The sequence below is a fragment of the Biomphalaria glabrata genome, chromosome 17 (genome assembly GCF_947242115.1).
Source record: "Biomphalaria glabrata chromosome 17, xgBioGlab47.1, whole genome shotgun sequence".
In the NCBI taxonomy this organism is placed as follows: Eukaryota; Metazoa; Mollusca; class Gastropoda; family Planorbidae; genus Biomphalaria; species Biomphalaria glabrata.
The window spans coordinates 5,689,763-5,712,350 of NC_074727.1; the positions used below are offsets into that span (position 1 = coordinate 5,689,763).

General features: G+C 33.8%; 1 protein-coding gene across 3 annotated transcripts in view; it reads right to left on the minus strand.

Annotated features, from left to right (window-relative positions):
• The window catches only part of LOC106060436 (E3 ubiquitin-protein ligase UBR5-like), a 45,167-nt gene extending 23,347 nt beyond the window's left edge, over positions 1–21,820 (minus strand). Inside the window, exons 1-30 of one of the 3 annotated variants that reach the window (XM_056015202.1) lie at positions 21,629–21,820; positions 20,738–20,864; positions 20,082–20,155; positions 19,516–19,647; positions 19,181–19,412; positions 18,871–18,930; positions 17,275–17,509; positions 16,516–16,730; positions 16,167–16,289; positions 15,685–15,795; positions 15,425–15,582; positions 14,229–14,480; positions 13,996–14,120; positions 13,313–13,431; positions 12,502–12,621; positions 12,252–12,363; positions 11,616–11,770; positions 10,765–10,965; positions 9,801–9,882; positions 8,937–9,062; positions 7,969–8,077; positions 7,486–7,643; positions 6,430–6,646; positions 5,827–6,091; positions 4,321–4,681; positions 3,863–3,989; positions 2,635–2,740; positions 1,976–2,142; positions 1,266–1,446; positions 380–547 (exon numbers count right to left, since the gene is read on the minus strand). In XM_056015202.1, coding sequence (XP_055871177.1) covers positions 380–547; positions 1,266–1,446; positions 1,976–2,142; positions 2,635–2,740; positions 3,863–3,989; positions 4,321–4,681; positions 5,827–6,091; positions 6,430–6,646; positions 7,486–7,643; positions 7,969–8,077; positions 8,937–9,062; positions 9,801–9,882; positions 10,765–10,965; positions 11,616–11,770; positions 12,252–12,363; positions 12,502–12,621; positions 13,313–13,431; positions 13,996–14,120; positions 14,229–14,480; positions 15,425–15,582; positions 15,685–15,795; positions 16,167–16,289; positions 16,516–16,730; positions 17,275–17,509; positions 18,871–18,930; positions 19,181–19,412; positions 19,516–19,647; positions 20,082–20,155; positions 20,738–20,864; positions 21,629–21,690 — 4,680 coding nt within the window. In that variant the 5' untranslated portion in view covers positions 21,691–21,820. Of the gene's footprint in view, positions 1–379; positions 548–1,265; positions 1,447–1,975; positions 2,143–2,634; positions 2,741–3,862; positions 3,990–4,320; positions 4,682–5,826; positions 6,092–6,429; positions 6,647–7,485; positions 7,644–7,968; positions 8,078–8,936; positions 9,063–9,800; positions 9,883–10,764; positions 10,966–11,615; positions 11,771–12,251; positions 12,364–12,501; positions 12,622–13,312; positions 13,432–13,995; positions 14,121–14,228; positions 14,481–15,424; positions 15,583–15,684; positions 15,796–16,166; positions 16,290–16,515; positions 16,746–17,274; positions 17,510–18,870; positions 18,931–19,180; positions 19,413–19,515; positions 19,648–20,081; positions 20,156–20,737; positions 20,865–21,628 lie in introns of all 3 variants that reach the window. The other 2 variants (XM_056015203.1, XM_056015201.1) reach the window with 2 other exon arrangements.
• Between the last annotated feature and the right edge of the window lie 768 nt (positions 21,821–22,588).

The following is a 22,588-nucleotide window of genomic DNA, read 5'->3' on the forward strand; positions in this document are numbered from 1 at the left end:
AAGTGTTAATTAGTTTTGTCTTTGATTGAGCTGTTATTTGATATTTTTCATTAGGGTTTTCAATGAATACAAGCTTAGTTTGGATAAACTGACCACAATGTTTTTCCATCATAATTTACACAAGAAATATTATTTTTTTCCAACCTTAGCCCACAAGGTAATTATATTTTAAACTAAAGCTAAATTATATTTTAAACTAAAGCTAATTATAATTTAAACTAAAAAAGAAAAATTTCTACCACAAATAAATAAACAAAAAAAAAATTCTAAGAAGTAACTATAAGTTTGAAAATGAAATTACTAACATTATTAAAAAATATAAATGACATTTTTATATTTATTTTGAAAAAACACAAATGGGATGGAGGGTATCGCTAACCTCTTCAATATCAACAGGCATTCTCTCATCATGTGCCGGTGACCGTGACAAGGGTTGGGACCTGTGCCTAGGTGAGCGGTGAGTCAGGATTGGCATTCGCTGTGTAGTGGTGTCAGTGGAAGATGGTCTCGGGGGCAATGGGTCCAAGACAAACAGCTCTTCACTGCCCTGAAGAAGCAAACATTAAGAATTGAGAACAATTTGAATTTCAAAAGGCTTGCAAAGTGTGACCATTCCATGATCACTGAATTCTCAAGGTGGTTAACCAAAAATAGCTGCTAAACTTTTTTTTTTAAAATTAAGTAAGCTGTGAGTTTTTAAAAGACTACGAAACAGGGTCACTATGGCAAGTGGGCCGCATAATGACCTTCTGACTATGGGAAAAGAAAGAGAGACAGGCGGAGGAAGTGATTGGAAGACAAAATTTAAGAATGGACAGGCCCAAAAAGTCAGAAGCAAGTCGGCCATTGGTTGTTTCTGATTAATTGACGACTAAACAGCTTTGTACTTTAATATCTTTTCTATGTTCAAAAGAAATCTGTATATAAAATACTGAGGACTAAAATGTGATTTAACTTTAAGACTTTCAGCGTCCGTAGCATTCAATTCAAACCAAAACAAAAGTTTGCCTGGTCATCAGATTGAATATGAATTTCATCATTCAGTCAAGTTAAACCAGTGATAAATACATTTTAAACTGTTTGGCTGTGATAGTATGATTTATCATGATACTTGTAATTTGTTTGTCTCACTTGAGTGAACATGTAAATAACCATTGACCCATTTAATTTTGGAAAATTAGAACTCTTATTAAATAGTATCTTCTCATTATCTTTACATTCTATCTAGCATCTTTTAACATTTATTTATTCTATCAGATCTTTACCTGTACTGCATCAGCATTGATGCTGACTAGGGCAAATGGTGCCGTTGGCCTAGCTACACCCATTCTTACTGGCACAATCAAAGCATCGGCCATTTGGCACAGTTCCTCTGTCGCTATGGTTATCAGTGCCTGGAATACACGTTTGCATTTCACTAAGGGCTGACATGGAGTGGCATGAAGGCTGCAAGAAGGAAACAAACAAGTTTTAAGGGCAAACATTTTCAAATAGAAGTGTCAACTCAAGCCTGAAGTGCAGGGGTAGGAAGTGAAAAATCTTAGCACAACCAATTATTATGATTCTATAGGGTAGTGATCATTACTATTTAAGGTGCGCGTCAGAAATGAAACCAGCTCCTGGTATTATTTTACATTAATCAAACCTGAATTTTCAGCAATCTCCCCTGAATACACGGTAAATATAGTATCAACTAAAAAGTCTTAGGACTGAATTGCCAGATTAAAGTGTATACTTTAACAAGATTTTAACATCTCTGGTTAAACAGCCCAAAATTCTAGTACATGGCATCCAAGAGTCTCTAAAACATAGCCTACGGGTTTTGTAACAGTTAAAGTAACTTCCACCAAGTCAATTTGAAAGTTACACTACTAAACTACTGCATTTTATTTATTTATTTTTTTTATATTATTCTCAAAGTTTCCATTGGCTATCTAGTCATTAACTAATTCTACAATACGGGGGAGATGGGTACCTTCTTTTTTTGCTCGCTGCGGGAAGCATGCCTATGTTAAGCACCACAAAGACACGAGCCACTGAGCGCACAAATCTCCTGGTCACTTGGCGAGCCTCTTCCCTTCGTGTGGGCACCCCTTCACACTGCATTTCTCTGATCAATGTGGTCAGCAGTGTGTCCAGCATCTGAGAAAACAAGCATTAATGTGTTCACAAAATTATCCTTTCAAAAGAAGAAAGCATACACGCAAACGTGTCAACTAATCTTATATTTCATTCAAGTTTGAGGTCAAGCAGCTTGCTAGGTCAGTTGATAAAAATTTTTTTTTTTTTAAATGAACAATGTAGATTGAAAAAAAAAAATGTAGTATCAATAAACAGGTCAAATAATAACTAAATTAAAGCCTCATAACTAAACAACCAAAAAAGTAAGAAACTAGCAACTGTAGTGTTGGCTTGAAAGAATCTAGATGGCAACAGACTTGAAAGTTTAAAAAAAAAAAAAAAAAAAAAAAAAAAGTCAAATGTAACAAAAATTTTGAGTACAATGGAAAATAAACTACCATATAACAAAAAAAAAATTACAATGTAAACAAATTAAAATTTATAAGAACCATCTACAAATTTGTTTATAGATTAACTGGAGTCTAACTTAGTCTATGCTACTGAACTACTTACTTCACTACTACATTTGACTAGAAGACAGTGTGTGAACTTATCCAGTCTGGCAGTTCCACTTTGACTCTCTAGATAAATCTGTTCCTCATAGACAACATCAGGTCCTCTACAATGGCAACAATGCATCATCATTTAGCGTATTGGTAAGCAGTCATTTCAACATTCATACTCTAGGCCACTAAACATTAAATTCTCCTGCCCATTGACATGAACTTTTTTTTTTTCAATGATTTTAACCCATTTTAAAAAATGGTCACTAGAAACAGTATATTTAATATTTTATTGTGTGTGTCACATCGAAGCATCAGTCCTGCAAATAAATGTAGATTTTAACTCTTTCTCTCCGTTATTATTTTACCACGTTTCGAAGGAATTCTTAATTTTGCTCATTACTATTTTACTATTCTGTTATGATTAAGCTTCAATAGCTTTGAAGTTTGTTATCAGAAAATGTTGTATTTGGTATAGAATTGGGAAATGCATGCTCTTATTTATATAACACAAAGTCAAGTTTATAAAATTAAACAATTTAATTTAATGAGGTCAAATCAACAATGGTATCGTCGATTAGGAGAGAAAGAGTCAATAGACTAACAAAAGTATAAGGTTCACATGTTCAATTACGTTTATTACTTTCATTCCTTGAATCAATATGATTGGTGGTAACATGCTAGTAAATTCCAAAACAGAGTGAGACAAAAAAAAATGTTCCAGATGATGAAAATCAGAAGCAATGGCAGATGTCACAGTGAAAAGTCACATGCTGAAAAATCTTTAAAGCCTGTATACAACACAAAGATGTATACAATATTGAAAGGCCCTGTTTGAGATGGACACTAAGATTCCTTCTCAACGATAAATTCTTGAAGAGAGGTGCATGATCCAGAAGCCTGGTCGTGCAGTTTACGCGCTGGACTGTCGTTCAGATTTATCGATGGTCCAGGGTTCAAACCCTGCCCGCTCCCATTCCCCGTCGTCCTGCGGGAGGTTTGGACTAGGAAGTAATTATCTTCAACTCTGAAGGAACATCCGAAACATGTAAAACATTTTACAAACATTTACAAACTAGAGCATTGTGCTATTCATCTCAATATAAGACTAGCTTTCATGCTACCAGTGCTACAGATGTCAACAAAGAAGAGACTTTTTCTGCTAACACCAATGTTTTGGCTACGACAATCAATTAAAAAATCCTAGAATAAGTAAAAAATAAAAGGAAGCTACTCACCCAGAGGTTGGCTGCTTTAATCCTGAGATGAGCATGGCTTTAACAGCTGACCAATCATTGAGGATTCTCTCCAAAGCTCTCCTGCTAAACCGAGGAGGTTCCAAATCATGCTCTGGCATTTCAATGTCTATGCCCAAACAGTAAGAAACATGTTAAACTAGCTCAGTGACTAAAAAGTGTTAGGGTAATTATACAAACAGAATAAGTTCTGACTGTCGATAATAAGACATGGTATACAAAAACATTAAAATAAAAAAGTTCCCCTTTTAGACCTTGTGGTCTATAGGGCAGATGATATAAAGGTCATCTGATTCTGTGTCCTACAGTTTGGACCAATCACTTCATATTTAAGTTGAAATACATGACTCAAATAGATTTTAGGTGGCTATTGTTTATGATAAGAATAATGTAGATATTTATATGGTATATGCGTCTATTTTTATCCACTTTGTACTCACCTAAGTCGGCAAGCTGTGCTCTCCTCGTTCCAGACACCCTTGTTCTAGTTGGCTGGAACTGCCTCTGTTCCACTTGCTGTCTGCCTACCGTCTGCACCAAGAAGAGAAGAATGTTCTCTCCCCTGGAGTTGGGGGCTGTGACCAGGTCAGTCACCTGCAACAGTCTGTTCAGCAGAGCATTCCTTGAGGTTTGAACACCAGCAATGAGGGCTTTGCATTTGCACTTTTCCCAGCAGTCACAGTAAGCCGTGGGGGACGTCTTCTTCAGCTTACAGTCGTGACCTTTGTGGCAGACCCTAGCACATTCAGTACAGCAGCACAAGGTGCCAGTTAGGCCACAAGTCTTGCACTCGAATATGTCCTAGAAAATTGAATATTCAAACTAGTTAAAATAGTGTTAAAGTAAGAAAAACTAAGAGACTATACAAAACTATGTAATTACACTTACAGAAATATAACAAAATGGATAATAATGAACAAATAATGTTTACAAGTGAGAGATATTCATTTTAGAATGTTCCTATAAAATGTATTTCTGGCATGATGCTAAGAATGTCTGAAGAAACTTTCATCCTTTTTTTTTTATTTCAGTAAAAAAGGTCAGGTAGCTTTCACATTCTTCAGAATTCTATAGACACTAAAATCTGCAGCATTTTCTGTTTTTTTTTTTCTGTTCATAATACAGACAGTGTGTGGATAATAAAAATAAATTAGTTATAATTAGTTCCCCTAGTTTTTTTTTTGACTTAATGACTCTTAAGTCAAAATTAAACTTTTCTGCTCCATGAGATAAAGGCTAGATAGGTCAAGTTCAGCCAAGTGTGAAATGCACTAAAAGGCTGGTGGCACAGGGAAAACTTTAATGTCTTAAGTAGCACACAGATGGCTGACAGAATATCAGAATTGGCAGACAATGTATTATAATGAATTTAATAAGTAAAACATAAGCTAAAATAATTGGACCCCACAATGACCTGCTAACCACTGTCAAAACAACGCAAACTTAAACTTTATGGCCACACAACAAGGTCTTCAGAGCTTGCAAAGACCTTCCTCCAGGGAACAGTACCAGGAAAAAGAAGAAGAGGCAGACAGAGAAAGCGATAGGAAGACAACATAAAAGAATGAACAGGCCAGTAATTAAATGAAATTCTATCCAAGGCAAAAAACTGGAATGGAGAAAGACAATCAACAGATTGTGTGTGGTGCCCTAACAGTTTGACAGACTAAAGAATAGGTGAAGGTGAATTGAAGGTATATAAAAATTTAATTGAAATAAATTTCATTCAAAGATTTCTTTGTAAATCAAATTATATCCTATTCTTCAAATCGAAAGCATGTTTTAACTAAGTAATGTTTCTTCTTTGGTCTCATTTTACTTTAGAGGGTTCAGACGAGTAATCCTATATCTGAGATGAACGGTGCATAGGTTTCCAGACCAGGCAGTCTCATATCAAAATGGTTCTAAAGAAGCATCTCATTTCTTTTGCAAAGGACTAAACAAACCTGATTTATATGGTTGGCTCCTGTCCAAGTAAAACTGCAGGTGTCATTAGCGCAGAGAACGTGGAGCGGAGAGTTGTCCAGGCTAGAACCTGGTGGGTAAATCATGCTCATGAGCAGCTCAGACCTGCTTAGCTCTGTGCTGGCCACACTGTCCTCTGCCTGAAGCTGGTTCCTGACTTTGATGGCAGCTTCCAGAATGGACAAAGCTGCTGGGTAGGCCCTGCAGCAAACTGCTTGCATAAATGGTGTGCATCCTTCAGCATTCCTTCAAAAAAATTACAATTTAGTAGTACAATTAAATAAATAACAGGTGACTGGCAAAGTTAGGATTCTAATAAGTGTTTTGAAATTAAAACAGTTTAAAACAAAAAAATTTCTTTCAGAATTATTTGTAAAAGTAAAGCAAGTTTTATGGTCCGTAATTTGCTTTTTTTTTATAGTGATAATTCTAAAATGAAGCATAACTATTGTCTAGAGCATTATTTAAACTTAAATACATATTTTTAAAAATTTATTAAGAAACAGATAATAAAAGATAGAATTCTAAAATACTTTGTTTAAAGTAAAAGCCTGACCAGAGTGAATTGTCCCTAACAAACTTACTTGGAACTCAATAGCTCAAACAGATGAGGCTGAAACAAGGGGCACTCCAGAATAGCCTCTAAGATTTGAAGAGCTACCGCACGTCTCTCTTTGTCATCCATTTTGACTGGGGCCACATTGATATTGCTGAATTCTGACCCAGATAGACCAGATGGACCACTCACGGACCCATGACCTACTGATGTAGCAGAATTTGATTGGCGAGTTGACCAGTCAGCTTAAACAATGGAAATATTTATAGCATTCAAAATATGACATAAAAATATGCATACTTGTTTCAAAAACAAAAGGACCACAAGTAGATGTTGCTTTTGAACAAGTGTTAAAAATACATAATTTGAAACAAGATAAAAACCTGTGTGATGAAAAGTTTACTATTATACAAGATAAAAACCAGTCAGATAAGACAGTGTACTTTTACACAGTTGTTATCAAACTTTTTAGTCTTGCTTTACAAATACTGTTTACCAAAAAGCAAATGTATATTTAATTTTTTAAAACAAAGAATATGCTTGCTAAGAACCACCTGTAGCTTTTAGCAACTATTCCAACCACATGTAGCCTTTAGCAGCTATTCCAACCACATGTAGCCTTTTGCAGCTATTCCAACCACATGTAGCCTTTAGCAACTATTTTAAGCTAAATGATGTGTCTTAGGATTGTTTAAACTTTAAGTATTTAGTTTCTGAGTATTTTTATAAATGATTTAACTGTATCTGCACACATTTTGAAGGATGTAAGGACCAAAATTAGTTGCATATATATTGGTAATAGAAGTGTAATAGCATTAAACAGGAATAAACCGCCTAGATTAGGAAGAGCCTCAATGATGTTTATCATAAATTTTTATATCATGTCTTTAACCAGATTTAAAACCCCAAGTAATCGAAAAATGACATTTTTTGCTAGTGCAACAGTTCTAGCAGCCATTAAGGGTTTTTAGACCAGTTATAAATGTGTGTCTCATCATTCAACAAGGTAGAGGGTAGCCATTCCATAAATAGATTTACAATCATTACCTAATTAAATTTAGATTTTAGACATATGACTACTTACAAGATGGTATGGAGTCATAACTGGGTGGAGGATCTGAAGGCCAGCTGATAGTGGGAACAGCTATTCCAGAATCATCCCTGTCCAAATCTCTCGAGTCCAAGCCACTCACACCTCTAGCGGCAGATGAGGCACGTCTGATGAGTTCTCTAACACTCATACTGAAGAAAGGGAAGAGATTTTTTTTACTTTAAAAATGATAAGAAATAAAACGGGAATTTTAAAAAAGCAAAACATTTTTTATAATAATGTTATAAATGAAACATACACTGTAACATTGTCAACTGCATAAACTATAGCACTATTTGTTATGTCCATTTCAATTTGTTTAATATATAGAACAGATTACACACAAACACAGGTCTAGCAGTGACAGGATGTACAGACCAGAGGAAAATAATGCTAAAACATGCTATGGCTTGTTTGATGACAACCAAGAAACGAGGCCTTACTTAAATCTATTGACCTGTTGATTCAGATACATACCTTCTGCTGGCTGAACTCTCAGATCTGGACTGGAGAGATGCTATAGCATCAACAGCACTGGTCACTGCATCAAGGGTGCAGCTGAATGAATTGGGTCCTTGTTGAGTCTCTGTGAAAAACAGGCAATACATTTGAACAGGGTCACAAAATGTAACTTATTGCTTCACTGTTATCTTGTCTTTTTTTGTCTTTTTTTTTGCTAACAAAATACAGTCTAGCAAAATCATTTTCTTTCTATTATTGATTCTAACCAGTTATGTTTTCTGACAAGGAAACTAACAGTAAAGACAAAGCATATGTGTAAACCACCTTTCAAAGTTAGTTAATTGTGCAAATAGTTCTCACATAAGTTTTTAAAATATCTTAATTACTAGTGAAAAATTCCGAACTATGAAAGCCATTTTGGAATAAGTACAATTAATAAGTAATTAAATTGTAATCTATAAAAGAAATAATGACTTTTTACAAAATTTCATTAGCATTATGTTTTAAAGCAAAACAAAATTTAAAAAAAAAATTGAAGCATCTTTTTATTATTATCCACTAAACATGAAAAGGAAGTGGAATATGTTGGGAGTTGTTGAAAAGAGTCTGTATGGCATCCTTTAGTCAAAAAAGCTAACATGGATCATCTCATTGAATGCCTGGCCTGAATAATATTGCCTACACAGCAGCTCCCCCCTCTTCACTCAGCTGATGTATCCAAAAGAACAGCAAACGCAAATACAGTTAGGGGCCAGGGGATTGAAGGCTCTGCCAAAGTGAAGCACTGTGGGGGTCACTGGCTCCTGATTTTCCCTCAGGGTTGACAATTAATGTGTCTATTAAACAAAAAAACCTAATAGGGTGCTGAAAAAAAAACCCAAAATAACACTGAACTAATATTGTAAAGCCATAGAGATAACTAACAGTGGCTATAATTGTCAAGGCCTGAAATATATGGAGAGTACTTTAAAACATTTATTTACCATTGTCACATTCCTTATTGGACTGTGGGATGCAGGCTGCAACACACATGTGAAGAATATTTCGGTTACCATCACAGTGTTCTTTCAATATTTCCTGCAGCTTGAGCGTCGAGGCCACAGACTCTTCTATCACAAGATAATATTAAAACTTACAGCTAACAAACAGTTGCATCAAATTGTGTACAAATACACACAAAAATGTCAGCATTTTAAGTAAAGAATCAATGTCGAAGAGTCAGGATCATAAAGCAATTATGTTTGTTTCAAGACATCAAAAAAAAAAAAAAGAATATGAGGTAAAACCACTGTATTTTTGCACCTATAACCGGTGGGCTATACACGTTTCTACAAATGAATGTCTGCAGTGCAGATTATACAAAGGTGTGGGGTTCTAAAATTTTAGTTTACTTATAAACATAGCATAATGGAATCTATGGACACTCTGATGGGTCTTGGTATCTCCCATACATTAGTCATTATTTCTACAACTTCAGATAAACTGTAATCAAGAATCATTTGAAATTACAAATTAAAAGTAAACCAAATTCAGTTTTACCCAACACCCAGTTATACCAGGTTTCAATTCCAACAGATTTCCACCAGTCTGATCAAAAATTATAATTATACCTGATTCCAGTATCAAATAAGTCAGTTAATCGAGTTAATTTGAGTTAAGCCACTTAGCATTCATATCTTTTGTTCAGAAAACAAAAAAAGTGACCAAGCCAGTAGAACTAGTTCAAAAGTACAGTATGGAACAAAAAAAAAAAAAAAGGATAGAAACTATTTTCAACAACATTGTGCCTCTCCAGATGAAACTAAGTATCAAGAGGAAATTCCATGTCAGTCTTAAGCTGTACTTACTAGCCTCCTCTTCCAATGAAGCAATGACAGACTTGACTTTAGTGATATCAGATCTGTTGATGTGAGGCATGAGAAGCTGGTGCTGAAACACAAAGTATTATTTGATTACAGGGACAACTTGTAGTGATATAGGCAGTTTTAAAACTGACCTAAAATTCAAAGAATGAAGTCTCAAGATCTGACAACATAACATTTTTTCTCTCAAAAGCAAATTTCCCTGAGATTAGAGTTTTATATGTAAGTCATATTTGGACATTCAAGTTACTTACTGCATTTATTCAAAGGCTAACAATGATATAAATGATTAAAAAACATACAAATCTCTATGGATAGGCTAATGTTTGATTTAAAAGTTTTGCTGTTTAAGGAAAGATTTACAAAATATTCAACTGTATCAAACCAATATATGTATATGTTTTTAGACATACAATGCATTTCTTCAAAATTTCTTCAATGTTAACATTTGAAAGTTTAAAAACAAGCCAATCTTTGAACACCAAAAAGTTTTTTTTTTATGGGTATTTATTTATTAGTTATTTTTCCCAAATTAAGTTATTCATGTATGTATGTGTAAAATATTTAAATATTTATGACGAAAAAAGAGATTTACATATTAACTCTTTCTCTCCTAATTGACAATGACAACGTTGATTTGATCCCCATTAAACTAAATTGATTTTTGGATATATAAACTTTTTTTTGTGTGTTGCATTAAAAGAGCATGCTTTCTTCTACAATTTAATATCAAATATACCATTTTCTGATAACAAACAAAAAAGTTAACAGGATAGTGTATTACAAATGAGACAAAACAAACAATACTATCAATACAAGGAAAATTATGGAGAGAAAGAGTTAATAGATAAAGGAGTAGCAGAAACAATAAGTCAAAATTATTTTGTAATGAAAAAATTTTTTTTATATAAAACATTTCTTCACATATAAAATGTTTTTTTGGACATACCTTGACTGTAAAGGCTATGACCAGAGCAGAATCTTTCCCTGCTAAGGCAAAGTTTGGAAGCTTCTGAATTCTCATGCCAACTGAAGAGACTGGGGGAAGGTCAAGCCAAATAGGATCTCTAATGTTTTCTGAGCAATCCTTAGCCAGTGGGTATATGGCTCCATTGCCATCTCGCAGGATGATAGAAGCAGCAGGGGGAGACTAAGAACATATGTTTAAAAAAAATGTTATTTTAAAGAAAAATAATGACATAATGTCATATAAAGTAGAACCAAAAAAAAAAAAGCTATATTATTATTATTATTATGGCTTTTATATAGCACTACTTTCATGCTTATAGCATGCTCAGAGCGCTTTGGTCCAATCTCAGTTGTGAACCAGTGGGGGGGGGGTGTGTGTGTGTGTGTGTGTGTGTATCTAGGAGAAGGTTTTTCCGTGCTACCTTTAGGCGCTCAGTAAACACAACTCTGCCCGAGTCGAGTGTCGTACCTCAAGCCCCCTTTATAGGTAGCCAAGACAAGCTAAGTTCAAGTGCGCTTAGCCTCTCAACCACGCTTCCCTATATGGTAGAGGTGGCTATAATATATGTCCCAGGATGGATAAACTATTCTAACAAATAAAAATAAAAAAACTCATGCAACTAGGAACTAGAAATTATTCAGTTAATCATTCCAGTTTGCCAAACCAAATCTTGGTTTATAGATGAGCACAGAAACAAGACAAAGCTATTTTATCTGTCTCATGGACATAGTCTCATAAACAAATGTTTATACACATTGGTTCTTGTATTTTTATTTTTTTTTGTAATGCAGCATAAACCCTAACATGTATTTCTGAAAAACATAACTTACAACTCCACAAGTAACAATGTTGACATCATGGATTCTGGTGCCTAGGAAGGCATCTGAGCTGGTGGGAAACAAGCAGTTGGCTTCAGCTTTTTGGGTGCTGAGATTGTAGTATGTGTAGTACAGACGAGATCCACTTCTAGATATAATGTGAAGACCTGGGAAGATAGTGACATGGTCATGCCAATTACATGTACCCCACAGTACATATACATAATGATGTCCCATAGAAATGTACGGAGTAGGCAGAGTTAATTTCTAATAGTAAAATCATGTTATTAAATTAAATGGTTTTATATGGCTTGAATGTCTAGATTAATTTACTATTTACGATATTCTTACTTTTATCCTATTCTTTGAAATTCAACGTTTGCTTGAAATTATTATAATTGCTGTTTAAACAACAGAATCTTGAACAACACAATTTCTCTTTGGCCTAACCAAAGTAAATTTTTTTAACTTTCTCTTAATTAGAAGATTTTTTATTAGATTTCACCAAAGCAAAGATAAATGAAATCCCTTTAAAAATATTAAAATTTCTGAATATTATTATCATTATCATGTGAAGTCAATGTAATTCCTAAAGATTGGTGTAATTAGTGTGAACAAACAGACATATAAAATAGTCAATGAGTTTACCTTCTGCATCTGCAGTGACAGCTTCTATTTGTCCATGTTCAGCAAAAGCAACTTTTTTGGGCAGCTTCTGGAAACAATCTGGGTTTCTAGGGCCCCCTGTTGTCTTCACAATCTAAATATACAAGGTTTTCTTAATACAATAAAATAATTGATATTTACTACTCTATACTATATTTAGTACAGTTTTTTAAATAATATAGTAAAATAGCTTCATAGAAATTTCTTTCTTTAAAAAAAATGCAACACAGACCTGCAGTTCATCTTTACGCAAAAGTCTACAGTCCTGCAGCAATGAGGATACATCATCTTTACTGGAACCTGCTATGTCAGAGTCTCTATTAAATCTGACAGCTGCACATACTCCATCAACCTGGAAAAATATAAGAATAAAAACACTTCATGACAAAAATACTTGAGTTAGGTTTTGCAGTATTTTCTGGGAAAAATTCTGGTCTCTAAATTTCTGCCAAGTGCAACTCAACAAAAAAAGTGTACTATTTAAATACTAACAACTACTAATTGATTCAAACATCACAAACTCTGCCTTTCTACAGTCTTTAACTCTTAATGAACACCTGTGCACTGTTTTGAATATCAACAACAAATATATAGTTAGCAAGAAACTGTAGAAAATAATTTGTTTTTTGTTTTTGATTTTAGGCACATCAGCACAATTTAGGCCATGTCGTGCTGTAGAAAATGATTAACTACAGCAAAAAATATTTCCTTCAAGAAAGAAAGGATATTCAGATTGACAATTACATAGTTTATTATTACTAATGACATTCGATAAAACCTTTTGCTTAAAAGATGGTTAAGATGGTCTGAGGCTCAAATTACAAATCAAATGTTTTTACTGCCCACGGGTTGTGACATATAACTTTAGCAAACATGCCTTCTAAGAAAAATGAAAGTTGCCTGAAGCAAACCCAATAAGGGGCGCTTAAAATTTTCTTTTTTTTTTAATGAAAGTCAGAAAAAAATGATACAAGAAAACAAGAAAAATCATTTTAAGAGGTAGTCAACTAAATTAACTTGAGGAAAGAAAGAAAAACTCTCACCTTTAATACTTTGCCAAGCTGAACTGTCTTGACATCTTCCACAAACACTACATGTTTCAGGGGCCATCTTTCCTCTTTCTCATCATCTTTAACAGGAGTGACAGGCCCTTTCTTTCTCTCTAAAAAATTTGACAACATAACTAATATAAATAAATACTATTTCCATTGGTCAAGCCAAGAACATATTCAAGCATGGGACTTTCATTTCAAGCATAGGACTTTCAAGTTACCACTCTGCTAAAATAATAATAATTATAATAATAATAATCTTTATAATCCATTAGGAAATTTATTTTACAATTGTGCATTACAAAAAAAAAAACGTACATGATTAGAGCAAACATTTGTACAATAGAACAAAGATCGGTAAGGCATTACATGAATAACTTAATTCAACTAAAGGACTAGTTTTGAATGATTTAATCCTCTAATTTATTTTTTAGGCTAAAAAGTTGAGCTATTAAGAAAAATAAGGTCTAGTAAAAGTATCAGTTAACACATTGTCCAACAATACACAAATTAAATAGCTCCCCATACAGATAATTATGTACAGCTGATGGACTTAAAATATCCACATTTAAAAACAGAGTGATTAGCCCAAAATTCAACTATGGCTCTGTAACCAAAATGAACACATCTAAAACAACAAAGTCACATTTTGATAGCTAAGATAAGTAACTTACTGAGTGAGATTGAGGCACTGCTGTGATCACTGCAGACTGAAGAGGCAGGGGAAGGGGGTGGCATGTCTGTTTTAATCTCACTTGACTTAGGTGGCTCGGGTTTGCTGGGTTCTGCTTTCAAATCTCTGAAACAGTGCACAGTGCATGAATGAATAGCAAAGACCCTCTAGAATACATATGTGACCCTAAATTATCAAACTAACTCTGTAACAGAAAAAGAAAACAAGGCTTACACTCCTGGCTGTCGAATTCTGAACCGACAAGGCTCAGTTAGTGTCCAAGCAGACTCTAACAAGACTCCAACTTTGGGTACACCATTAATTTCAGTGAAAGCAATAGCGCCGGCATTATATAGTGGTGCACTGCGGAGACAGACCGTAGCTCCGGCTACAATCTCAGAAGCTGCTGCAGAAGACTCCTTAGCCTTTTTTTTCTTACTGGAGCGCTCTACTAGTTTCTTTCTTTGAGCAAATGGCATCACACCCCTAGAAATGTATAGAACAAACATACATCAAAAAGACATCACATCCCTAGAAATGTATAGAACAAACATACATCAAAAAGACATCACATCCCTAGAAATGTATATAACAAACATACATCAAAAAGACATCACATCCCTAGAAATGTATATAACAAACATACATCAAAAAGACATCACACCCTAGAAATGTATATAACAAACATACATCAAAAAGACATATCACATCCCTAGAAATGTATAGAACAAACATACATCAAAAAGACATCACATCCCTAGAAATGTATATAACAAACATACATCAAAAAGACATCACACCCTAGAAATGTATAGAACAAACTTTGCAATTAAAGTGTACATTTTATAGAAGAATTAACAAACAGAGACTTGTTATATGTAACATGAATGATTTAACACCTTTTGCATATTATTGATGATTAATGTGTGAAGTGTGGTCGAGAGGCCAAGTGCGCTTGAACTTGGCTTGGCTACCTAGAAGGGGGCTCGAGGTTCGACACCCGACTCTGGCAGAGTTGCGTTTACTGAGCGCCTAAAGGCAGCACGGAAAACCAACTCCTAGATACCCCCCCCCCCCCCCCCACTAGTCCACAGATGAGATTGGACCAAAAGTGCTCTGAGCATGCTATAAGCATGAAAGTAGCGCTATATAAAAGCTATAATAATAATAATATAATAAGAATGTTATCCATTAGTCGCTTTCAACCTTTTGAAACTCAAGTAACACAACTAGGCTAAGTCCTTGATGTAGAGACCACCCCTAAGAAATTGTTCAGTGTCATTATGGTTTCCCTGAACCACCAGTAGAATGAATATAGACTTTAGTGTAGCCTACTTATTTGGCCACATCCAGTGCAGACATAATTGTTGACCAGTGGCGGTCAACTTAGGTTTTCATGCTAATAAGAACAAAATAAAAAAAATACATACCACCAGTAAAGAGCGCCACTTTCAAGTCTAGCGCAGGTGTAGAGGCTGCATGTGTGTAGAGACACAATGCTGTCACTCTGGAACTCTGGGAACTGCTGAGCCGTATGTTCTAGCTTGGTAGCCACAGAGTTCAAAGATTCATCGAGCCAAGTAGCAACCTGGCGATTACAACTTAACATTAGCTAACAAGAACATGACAAAACGAATACTAAAAAAATAATGTGTTAACAACTAAGCTGTATAACTATAGGGAAGCTTACTTTCCCAGATTCTGTCAACACAGTAGCTCTCACAGCACAAGCAGATAGAAGAGTTATTTTTTCCTGGACGAGACCCAGAGCTGCAGCTTTTGGATGATGAATGTGTGGATTCTAAAAGACAAACAAAAGAAGTAAACATATTTTAAAAGTAAGTAGTTAAGTTAACCCTTTTAAACCTTGTCATCTACAGGCAGGTAATGTAAATGCCATCTGTTTCTGTGGCTTACGGTTTACAAGGGTTAACATAACATATTTACTGGTACAAAAAACATCAAAAATATCTCTATTACAAAAAGTTAAATAACAGACATGTTTATATATTCTACATATTTTTACATACACATAACACTACATGTGAGGTAATAAAAGAAAAAATGCTACAAAAAATAACAAGTAGTTCCTAGTTTCACTTCTATAGACAAAAACACTCACTACAGCAACAAAAAAAAAAAAAAAAAAAAAAAAAAAAAAAAAAGGGGTACCTCTACATTTTTGTAAGGTTCTGGATCTGACCACTTCCAACTGTATAGACGCCCATCTTTTCCTACAGCTATAAGATCTGAATACATGGCTTCAATGTGCTTAAATAATGGCGCATCCACATCCTAGGTTGGAAATATATATATAGTTTTTGGTAACTAGTATTATGTGTTTTGCTACTCATAGACATGAGAGTCTCACTAGAGTAGCCAAGCAATGACAAGATTCAATAGTAAAGAAGTACATACATTTCCCTTTTCAGACCTTGCGATCTATAGCTGATGTAATTATAATGATGATGTAATACATATTTAAAAAAAAAAAAAAAAAAGAAAGCAATCTGACACTAACTTTCTCGTTCCAGTACTGCAACTCTTCTCCGAAGATCAACGGATTTTGCGCTGGAGAATTCTGCTTCTTCCCTCCATCAGACCCCCCACCGTCCGCCTTGTCTCGCTCCAATGACTTCAGGGTCTCGTCTCTAAAAGTGGTCTCAAGTCTCCTTCGGTGGTCACGTATGCGAAACATAGAATCCCTGTCACGCTCTAAATCCCTCTCTCTTTCCCCTGTTAAAAAGCAAGCTAAATTTTATAAAAAATGAATTGGATTAGAACCACTGTGAAGGAAGAAGTTCATGATTGAACAAACCACTAACATTTATAAATATTATTGACATTTGTTAACAATAGTGATACAATATCTAGCATTCATTTGTAATGTAACTAATGTAACAAAATTAAGTTTAGTTTATTCCATAATATTGTAATACGTAAAATACTAATTTTAAAATGTTTCCTGTATTCTTAGTGTTGCTTTTTGGCAAAATGGCCCTTCTAATCTTAAATTTTCAAAGTTTATAATTAATTGGAATCAAAATATTATCTATAAAGGAAAATAATTTTTAGAAATTTGTTATTAACCATTTTGGTTTTAAAACAAAAAAAGACACATTTTTTAATGTCTGATATGATGTCTAGTGCAACTATTATCATGTTTACCTAATTTTATTACAGCTTGAGTTGAACTTCAGAGATTTTGACTTTAAATGAGTTAAGAACTGAGTTTTTTTTTTAATTTTGGAAATAATTTTTTTATTCAAGAGATACTAACCAAGCCTGGAGCGTGTTCCAGACCCTCGATTTCTAAGGGTAGAGTACCCAAAGACATCTTCATTGAACATAGCATCAGCATCAATGATGACAGACGGGTGCTCACCATGGACGCCCGAGTCCAAGAGAGAAATCAAATCATCTGGGACATACGAGTCTTGACTGTCATCATCATCTCCTTCTCCTTCATCATCCCTGCTTAGTAAGTTATTCACAGCCATATTTACATCAAGGTTCTGAAACGATGACAAAATAAAATCAATAAAACCTTAAAGGTTTAGAATTTCCAGTATCAATTTTAACAACAGAGCCACAAAATTATTAATCTACAGTGATGAAAAAAAAAAAGGGGGGGGGGGACAGGTTATGATGGGCAAGGTACCTTAAAAGAATGTCAGAGAACAGAAGGGCAAAAATAGTATACTGGGAACAAACAAACGGTAGATGACCTAAACGCAGACCACAAATATGATGGCTAGGAAGTATAAGCAGATCTACAACATCTCATGATAGATCTAAATGGAAGGATGTGTTGAAGCAGGCCAGGGCCCTCAAAGGGGTGAAGTACCAATGAGATGCCACAATTCCAGCATCGAACTTTAACTCTTTCTCTCCGTAATTATTTTCCACGTTCCGGCGAAATTATTCAGCTTGCTCATTTGTGTTTCACTACCGTTATGTTTAAACTTGAATGTATGTAATCAGGAAATGTATAGAATTATAGAAGAACGCTCTCTCTTTTTTTTATAACACTATTTGGAGTTTAAAAAACTAAAATTAATTTAATTTAATGGGTTCAAATCAACGTTGGTATCGTGAGTTAGGAGAGAAAGAGTTAAGTTCCCCTTAAATTAAACATCACTTTCTGGCGTCAGAGGCAAGCTAAGTATAATGTGCTATTATTTAATCTATTTTTTTCTAAAATCCATAGAGCATACATCATATAGGTAATATTGGTGACACTGTTTAATGAATCATTCAAATGTATACATTTCCTAATAACTATATATACAAGTGATCACCTCAAGAGAGAATGATTAAAAATGGACTTTAAAACAGTTATTATCTTATTTATCTGTTTTAATATCATCAATTTCTATTGATCATCTCTTCAAATTTTGTCTTTAACAAAACAAAACATAGCTCAGAATTGTCTAAAGCCCAGTTTATTCAAGACTTGTATTACATTTTACATGGGGCAAAGTTTTTAAATTTCCTTAACAAACAGTTAAAAATTAGGTGAAATAATAAGCATAGAAAAATGACATTTTAATCCACTCATGAATGACAAGATACCTAGCAAGCTTTGGATGCCTTAACTTCACTCAAAATAAAACCCAGCTTCACTCAAAATAAAAAACCCAACCTACATTAGAATTAAAAAACTGAGATTCTCTAATGGCCATGAGTACTACCCCAACTTCCTGTTCTTTGCAGAAAGTATAGTGAAGTTTAAGCCATGATAAACTTTAAATTAAAATACTGCAAGTCACAGTTTGATGCGTTTCTTAATTTCAAAGCCCAATTTACTATAACTTAGTTTCTGTAATCAATATTTGTGTATTTGATCAATAAAATAAATTATTGAATCACTTACAGTTCTCTGTAGTTCTCTGATAATAAGATTTCTGGATTTACCCTGCAGTACAACTTGACACTATGAGGAAAAAAAAGTTCAATAAGGTTTAAAAGGAAACAAATTTTCATGATTATAGTCCTCAAATACATTCAAAACAAATGTAACATTTTGTCATTTCAAGTAAAATAGGAGGTCAGTTGGCAAGTAAAAAAAAAAAACAAAAGAAAAAAAAAAAACAGTTTTTATGTTATTTTTTAATCATTTATTTAGATAAATACGAAATCAGATTTATGAGATATATTAGTTTAACTTTCAGTGAGATTTTTACCTGGCTAATGAGATCTTCTGGAACAACAGAGGCAGGAACAAGTGGACGACCGCCCACAATAACACCTGACCTACGACCACCTCTGCTAACATGCACTGCCCTTTGCATCCTGCTGAAGCCTGCAGGCTGGTTGTTGTTGGCCCCACCGCTGGCACTGCCACCCGTAGCACCTCCAGTGACAACGGATCCACTTCGGGTCACTGTGGGATTTGACGCCACAGCTGACCAGCGTCTACATTTAAGAAAAAACAAAACAAACACATGTAGTCATAACTCAATTAGCCTTGTTTTCTTTGTGCAAAATAACTAAACTAATCATGAAAATGTGAATATACCCTGTGGCTGAGGACTGAGCCGCAGCAGAGCCTAGAGCATCAGAAACTAAGACAATAGGACTCTCCATTACAACTGTGCCACTCCTGGCAGTTGAAGAAGTTCTCTCTAGCTTCTCAAGCTTGCTAGGTTTTCTAGGGGGGAAAAAAATCATCACAAAGTTTATTGTAATAGGTCTAGTGTTTTAAGGCATGAATTAATATAAATTTATTCATTAATAAAAGAAATGTTTAACGCAAGATTGAAACAAATGTGATTAAAATTTTTGTATGATCCAACATTTGTATTTTTTTGTGTGACTGTAGATGATGAAGCAGGAATCATTATTAAAGATGTCTTCTTGTACAGCCAAAATGTGGGTTTCTAAACCAGAACATTGTTTTTAACATTAAGCCATAAAATGTTTTGCGCTTCTTGAAGTAATTTTGATACGAAAACACTGTTTAACAACAGTGCATCACATTGCAAAATTTATATTGATGAAAAATGTTTCAAACGTTTAAATGCAAGCATTCCCAAATATATTTTTCTATTTACAACACTTGGACACACTTCATAGTTTACTTACGGTTTCGTGTCAGATTTGCTGAGGTCCAATTTGTCAGTAGCAACATGATAAGCAACACGACACACTCTGCCATCCTAATTGATAATTAAAAGAGAATATATGTTTATTAGCTTTTTTTCCCCTAATATATTGAAATTCACCTTTTTTAAGCTGTAGATAACTATATACCATAAATAAGATTTACTTTGTGTATAGACTTTTTTTTTATTAGAACAATAGGGGAAGTAATAAAATTGTGGTTTGTGAAGCTATTCATGGATTTTTTAATTTTTTTTAGATTATCTATAAAAAGGCAAGGCACCCCTTTTAGACCTTCAATATATGGGCAGATGATAAAAAGCTCAAATGTTTATGTGGCCAATAGTTAAAAAAAAAGGATGTTGTGGCTGGCAAAGTGACCAACTGCCTTTACTTTCCCCAACATGTTATGTACCTATTATAGTTTGGTGGTCCCAGAGTTCAAACCCAAAACCCCTTGATTCCGATGCCCAGCACTATTCCACTTAGCCACCACGCCTTCCAAGATGTTTAAAAACTGTTTTACATTTCCTTTTCTTTGTTTACACTTTGTAAAACTTAGATTTTAGATTCACAAACCAAGTTAGAATTTAGTATAGGTTTTTGTTATAATATTTTAAAATCATCTTAAAGCTAACCTCTCTTAAAAGAGCAATATGGCTTGGTCCTACAGCACATTCTGTAATAGTCACATTCCTCAAACTACTCAAAGCTGTCGGAGCAGCAAAGCCATGTCGACTAAACCTCTCAGAAACTTCACGTAATCTGCAATTTGAAAAAGACAATGATGATGATAGTAAAGCTTAATTCTATAAAAATCTATAAAATACTAATGTGGTAAAATAGAAACAAACATGTCTTACATGTCCAATCTTAATTTACTTTATTGAAGACTAAATTCAAGATGTCTAAAATCTATCAAATTCTAAATTAGACTAGATCTTAAGACTCAAGATGTAGAGTAGTCTAGTTGTCTAGACTAGTAAGACTTAGACAGTATACTCATCACTATAAAGTATATAAAAATTAAGTATATACTTTTTATAGATTTTAGATCTAGTAATCTAGTGAATCTAGTGTACCCAGGACCCAGAGATATTTTCTACTTTTAACTTTATATCTAAAATCTAGAATGTCTAGTCAGTCTAAGTCACTCTACTAAGTCTAATATCTAGAATAATCTAGATGATATTATAGATCCATTAATTATGATTAATTGATTAATATTTAATAATTGTTTTTACTTATTAAAGTTATTAGATTTTAGATCTAGACTAGAATCTAGATATTAAATATTATAATATTATTACACACTATTCTATTCTAGCTAGATTCTAATTCGAAACAGTAAAATGTAGACTGTCACACACACACAAATTAAATCTAGAATAATCTAGATCTAGATCTAATACTAGAGTAGATCTAATCACTGAATCATGAGAAATGAATGGTAAAAGACTTAAAAAATTACTATAAAAAAAAACTATCGAAAACAGGGTACCACAATTTCGATATTTGATTTGACTTACTTATCAATTAATAAATCATCGTTGCCGGGCAAAGGCTGCACAGCGAAATGTAGGGATGTCATTTTATCACAAATATATTGAAGAAAATTAAATATAAGTTGTTTTAAATCATAATTAAGAACTCTTTGATCTAGGCACTTTTATTTCACAGTGCTATCATCGGTAAAGAGTCCTGCAATAAATGGATGTCTCTTGCTCATTGGCTAAAAACAGAATGGGACAGCGCCTTGGCAAAAGGCTCACTTAGTGCGTAGATCTAGCTCTATATTAGAATACATCTAGATCATTTTTCTAATCTTAGAGCTCAGTTTTAAAAAATATGCGCAAATTTGAAAACATTTATCAGTATAATTATTTATTAAAAGAAGATACTTTAAACTATTTGTTTAGCCTAAATTGATTGATAAATTTTATCTGTGCAAAGTTAGGGCTGAGCCTATAAATTTATTGGGTCTGGGTGGGGCAAATGTCCTAGCCCTAAGCCTAACCCTAAGATCCCCGACACCTTCCCTCCCGTTTTGTATACTCCATAAATTTTGCAAGAGAAATTTTAAAATTTACCTTTAAACAAAAAAAAAATCGAGGCATATTTTATATGTTATTATTATTAAGACTACACGACGTATTAGTCCCTGGCAGATCGCCAGTTATTGGTTTATTCTAGGCTCAATGTATGATTCAGACTAGAATTCAGTAGGCCTTTAATTATTTTAGATCTTCCTTAATTTCTCTTAGAAAGTTTTACTGTTATTTTTAATTTTTATTTTAAAATCCCTACTAAATCTATTAGCTCAGTAACTCTTCCTTTCTTCATAGTGTAAAAATAAAAAGAAGAAAAAAAAAAAAAACCAATAATTTATTTTGACTTTTCATTATCCTATAAAGACAAGCTACGAAACAACACATTCTATATGTTACAAACTTATGAAGATTTAATTCAGAAAGATTTCTCCCTTATTG